The sequence below is a fragment of the Lolium rigidum genome, chromosome 5, assembly GCF_022539505.1.
Source record: "Lolium rigidum isolate FL_2022 chromosome 5, APGP_CSIRO_Lrig_0.1, whole genome shotgun sequence".
In the NCBI taxonomy this organism is placed as follows: Eukaryota; Viridiplantae; Streptophyta; class Magnoliopsida; order Poales; family Poaceae; genus Lolium; species Lolium rigidum.
Window position 1 is genome coordinate 134008090 of NC_061512.1, and position 5702 is coordinate 134013791.

At 42.0% G+C, this 5702-nt stretch overlaps 1 protein-coding gene across 1 annotated transcript; it reads left to right on the forward strand.

Annotated features, from left to right (window-relative positions):
- Positions 1-364: 364 nt before the first annotated feature.
- Positions 365-4386, forward strand: LOC124654191 (guanine nucleotide-binding protein-like NSN1). The gene is made up of 8 exons (XM_047193211.1): positions 365-696; positions 1236-1374; positions 1460-1633; positions 1725-1939; positions 2590-2854; positions 3032-3211; positions 3297-3508; positions 3809-4386. The coding sequence occupies exons 1-8, from the start codon at positions 433-435 to the stop codon at positions 4130-4132; spliced, it is 1773 nt and encodes a 590-aa protein (XP_047049167.1). The 5' UTR covers positions 365-432; the 3' UTR covers positions 4133-4386.
- The last annotated feature ends 1316 nt before the right edge of the window (positions 4387-5702 follow it).

Sequence of the window (5702 nt, forward strand, 5' to 3'; positions counted from 1 at the left end):
TTCAAATTTAAAATGGTTCTATTTAAAAAACATTCAAATTATAAAAAATGTTCAAATTTGAAAAAAAAATTTCAAAAAATTGCTCAGATTTTGAAATTGTTCATACTAGAAGAAATAAAGTATAGAAAAAAAGATGGAAAATCGGAGAAGAAAACCGAACAGAAAAAATAAAAACCGGAGAAGAAAATGAAAAGAAAAATCGGAGAAGACCACGAAGCATACAACGATCTGATCAAAGGCACGAAAAACTGGAAAAAAGCCTCCATCGCTAGTGGGCTGGCCCATGGAATCCCGTCGCTGTGCGGCGAGCCAGATACATATGCCCTAACCAGACCCGTGTGGCCGGTACCCTTAACCCCCTTCACCCTCCATCGCCGCCTCTCTTCTTCCCTCTACCATCACCACCGGCGGCGGCAACGGCAAGACCGCAAGATGGTGAAGAAAAGCAAGAAGAGCAAGAGCAAGCGCGTCACGCTTAAGGCCAAGCACAAGGTGCTGCGCAAGGTGAAGGAGCACCATCGCAAGAAGCGCAAGGAGGCCAGGAAGGACGGCAAGAACCACAAGACTAGGGTCGAGAAGGACCCCGGGATCCCCAACGAGTGGCCCTTCAAGGAGCAGGAGCTCAAGAACCTCGAGGTCCGTCGGGCGCAGGCGCTCAAGGAGCTCGAGCTCAAGAAGGAGGCTCGCAAGGAGAGGGTAAGTGTAGGGCCCCTGTTCCGTCCAGTCCAGGTTCCTTAGTGTGTTATACTTTATTCTTATTGTTTGATTTGATGTATAGCCTGAATCCACCTCCTACTGTGTGTGCACAGCGTCTAACGATTACTCTTCTTTAGATAAGTTTTAGATGCTTTTGCCTAGATAGATGAGCATTTATTTCTTTTATTTCCTTTCGATGAGGTTAGTCATTGCCTTTGCATCATCCGCAAAGTGAGATGCTGGCTCAAGGTTGAAGTTGAAATATGATGTCTATGTCTATTTACCGTAAAAATCGGTATGCTAATAATAATTATTAAGTTTGTTTATAGCACCACACATTCGCTCCATTAGGAACATGTAATTTCCTGGGCACCAGGATACCCGTTGGTGGCCAGTTACCATTCACCTTAATTCGCTACTATGATAGTCAATGCAGTTTGTTAATCACAATTGAGGTTTCCTTTTATTTTCATACGCATCCATAATTTTGTTCTTTTAGAGTGTTGGACAGTGATAATATACTGTGCCCCTTCTTTCAGGCTAGGAAGAGAAAGCTTGGATTGCCTGAGGATGAAGATATTGCTGATCTTGCAGCTGCTGCTTCTGCACAGGGCAGTGAGTTTGCAGAGAAGGATGCAGCAAAGGATATTGCTTCTTTAGCAATGCCTAAGACCAACGGTTAATTTTTTTCCCAATTGCTGATTTGTATTGCCTTGTTGCTTGCATATACATCATTCACTGAAGCTGTTGAAGGTGTCTACAGATCATTCAGAGAGGGCCTTCTACAAGGAGTTGGTTAAAGTTATTGAAGCTTCGGATGTTATTCTCGAGGTTATTGATGCAAGGGACCCACTGGGCACTCGTTGCGTTGACATGGAAAAGATGGTCAGGAAGGCTGATCCAACTAAACGAATTGTGCTGCTTCTCAACAAGATAGGTATGACGCAACTTTCGATTGACTTCAGTACTTCTGGTTTGATCTTTCCTCGTCTTTCTGCTTCTCAAGGTAAATCTTGTGTGGGTTGCAGATCTTGTCCCTAAGGAGTCGGTAGAGAAATGGCTTACGTATCTAAGGGAGGAGTTGCCAACTGTTGCATTCAAGTGCAATACTCAAGAGCAGAGGACCAAGCTGGGATGGAAATCATCAAAGCTTGATAAAACAAGCAATGTACCACAAAGCAGTGATTGTCTTGGTGCTGAGAATCTGATTAAACTACTAAAAAATTATTCCAGGAGTCATGAGGTAACTGATCTCGATGTTGTATAGAGATTGTTAGATTCTGTCTTTCGTTGCCTGTGTTTATCTAGCTTCCATCAGGAGTTTCACTGCTTAGTTGTTTTTAGGATTTCTTGTTTTCTTATTACACAAGTTATAAGCCTATAAGTATTGAAAATTGCATCATTTCTTAAAAGCATCTTATATACTCCCTCCGGTCCATATTAATTGACTCTAATGTGGATGTATCTAGACACATTTTAGTTCTAGATACATCCATATTGAAGTCAATTAATATGAATCGGAGGGAGTACATGATTTCATGCATTATTTTGCCTTTTTGTCCATTTTCATGAAAGGCGTATTAGCTATTTAACATAGACACTGTTAATGTTATTTTTATTTATTTTCATGTACAAGACACAAGTTTTCTATTTGGACATAGTTTAATCTGGTTGTTTCAACTCTCTTACTGTATTGATTCAATCAACCCCATCCTGATATTTTGATAATTACCTGTGTCCTATGATTATTTTACTTTGTTATCTAGCTTATTTTTCTTTGATGCTCCCAGTTTCGCAGTGGTCTTGTAACCATTCATATACAGTTGTATTTCTTGTTCTGTTTTGTGTCATGCTTGATAGATACCTTTTTATTTTATTTTGGTTTGCTTGCAGCTCAAGCTGGCAATCACTGTGGGTATTGTCGGCCTTCCTAATGTTGGCAAGAGCAGCCTAATCAACAGCTTGAAGAGGTCCCGTGTCGTCAATGTTGGTTCTACCCCAGGGGTTACTAGATCAATGCAAGAAGTTCAGTTAGACAAGAAGGTGAAGTTGGTGGATTGTCCTGGTGTAGTGATGCTCAGATCTTCCAACACTGGTGTGTCTGTAGCCCTTCGCAACTGCAAAAGAGTTGAGAAAATGGAAGATGTAATCACTCCTGGTAGGTGCTATCTTGTTTCTTCAACATTCCAGCCAGCTAGCTCTTCTATTCATCCCAGTTGTGGGATTCTCTTGGTTTACTCTGCTGATACTATATATGACAATTAACTAGTTTCATGTGGCTCTGAGCCTAGAAGTGCATCATGCAATAACTCTTCCATATATTTTTATTCTTCAGTTAAGGAAATCCTGACTCTTTGCCCACACGAGAAGTTGCTCTCTCTGTACAAGATGCCAAGCTTTACTTCAGTTGATGATTTCCTTCAAAAACTTGCTACACTCCGCGGTAAATTAAAAAAGGGTGGCATAGTGGATGTTGAGGCTGCTGCAAAAATAGTGCTTCATGACTGGAATGAAGGTACAATTGACAAGTTATTCCTTACAAATATTGTTAGTTTGTTACTTAGTTATTATTTCCATGCCATCTCACTATTTGTTATTAGGTAAAGTACCCTATTATACGCTACCACCTAAAAGGGCTGCTGTGGAGGATGCCAATGCAGTAATTATCTCAGAAGATGGAAGAGAATTTAATGTTGATGAAATTTACAAAGCCGAGTCTTCATTTATTAGTGGTCTAAAATCCATGGAGGATTTCAGTCATATTGAAATTCCATCTAATCCCCCACCAGAGATTGATGAAGGGATGCTCGAGGTATTTCTTACAACTATAGCAGTGATTGTACTTTATTTATGTCATTATATTGTAGATTTTCGAGCCAACTTGTTCTTGATATTTAATTCTATGCTTTAGTTTCTTACGACTTCTTGGGCTATGTTCTGAGTAATTGTGATCATACAGATGCATATCGTTCCATCTTTCAAAGGCATTTTCTAGGGTATATGCCCTTGTGTGTTAGATATCTCAAGTTAACGCGCATTTGGAACAACATAGATGACATTAAAGTTGCACATTACTCTACGGCTAGATAATGTTTTGTCTTGGATTCAACAGGATGACACGACGCGGAGTGAACCTGTCCAGGACGAATCCATGTGTGACGTGAATGACCGTGAAGGAAGCAAGGCGACTAGTGGTAACACGCAGCATGACAAGCTGTACACCGCCGAGGGTATACTCGATCCTCGCAAGAAGAAGGCAGAGAAGAAACGGCGGAAGGGGAACAAGTTCAGCGTGCTGAATGACATGGATGCGGATTATGACTTCAAGGTGGATTATCAAATGAAGGATGCTGGTGTGGATGATGATGAAGATGACAGCAAAGGTGGAGACGAAACCAAGGAGAGTGAGCCCATGACTGGTGTTTGTGATGCGTGAGGCAAACTGCATGTTGAAGATGTGATACGGAGTATTATTATTACAATGCTAGTGCCTCATGGAGTCATGGACCGCCAACAGTGGGCAGGATGTTGGGACTTTTTGTTTGCCGTTAGTTGAATGAAGAACTGCGAGAAAAAAATGCAAAATATATATTTGAACTTCCCAATGTATGCATGTATCGGTGGGAGTCACTCCGGGTGGCCTCATTGTTATGTTCTAGTTTCGAGGCTCGACTGTGTTGCTTTTGGTGACACTGTTATCGGTGCGAGAAAAGTTAAAATAGGTTGATGCCAATGACCCGCATCAATTTTCTTACAGTACTAACTATTAAGGCTATAGTTCGTTTAATCCATCAGACACAGGGATTGGCATGTTCTATTTCTTACCACCTGACACCCCGTCGATTTTTCTCTGACTTGGTTGGGAAAATATTTCTTCCCACCGACCTCTGGAAGAATTTCCTGGTAGAGGGATGGAAGTGCGACGTGAAGGTGGTATAAAGCCTTGCCCTCCGCCTGTTCTCCTTGCCATCTCATTGGTAGGGCTCTTTGGTTGTAGACTAGTAAGGATTCTTTGGTTGGAGACAAGTAAGAGCATATCCACAAATAGGCGCCAGCAGGGCGCCGGCACCTCCGTTTGGGGGTGCTGGCACTGCATCCTCCATTTGGGGAAGCCGTTTCCACACCGGCGCCTCCCAAACGGTGGCCCCCAATTTTTTTTTTGCTTTTTACAATATTTTCAAACAATATATCGATCACATTTTATTCATACAATCACACAAATAAAATTAAATTATTCATACAATCAATAAAACAAATATTACTTAAATTATTCATACAACCCAACAAACAAATAGTACTTAAATTATTCATACAACCCAACAAACAAATAGTACCTAAATTATTCATCCAGGCAAACAAATAGAAATAAAATCATGCATTGTTGGCTGCTCCTCTCCTTACCCACAAATGCGCAGCTAGATCCGCCTTCAGCTGTGCATGGACACCTGCATCTCGAATTTTATTGTGCATATGAAGAAAAGTAGCAAATTCTTGGGGCACATGCTCTACCTCAGCTAGTGGCCCTTGATAATCAAATGGATGATCATCCTGCACGGGTGCGTCGCGCTCGCTCTCAATGATCAAGTTGTGGATGATCACACATGCGTTCATCACCTCTCACATCTGTGCCTCACCAAGTGAGAGCAGGGTACCTGACAATGACGAAACGCTGCTGAAGCACCCCAAAAGCACGCTCAACATCCTTGCGTGCTGCTTCCTGGTATGTTGCAAAATAAGCTTCCATCTCGTTTGCCAAAGAGGGAATTGTCTTCACAAATGTAGCATACGTCGGGTAGATACCATCAGCTAGATAGTACCCCTTGTTGTATGCGTGGCCGTTTACCTCAAAGTTCACGGCAGGAGCTTGTCCCTCAGCTAGCCTGGCAAACACCGGAGAGCGCTGCAGCACGTTGATATCATTGTTTGTTCCTGTCATGCCAAAAAAATGCATGCCAAATCCAAAGCTCCTGGTCTGCCGCCGCCTCAAGAATGACAATGCACTCACC

Coding starts and splice junctions, on each gene's coding strand:
- LOC124654191 (XM_047193211.1), top strand. CDS start 433: ATGGTGAAGAAAAGCAAGAAGAGCAAGAGCAAGCGCGTCACGCTTAAG. Junction 697..1,235: donor AGGAGGCTCGCAAGGAGAGG/GTAAGTGTAGGG, acceptor CCCTTCTTTCAG/GCTAGGAAGAGAAAGCTTGG. Junction 2,855..3,031: donor GGAAGATGTAATCACTCCTG/GTAGGTGCTATC, acceptor TTTATTCTTCAG/TTAAGGAAATCCTGACTCTT.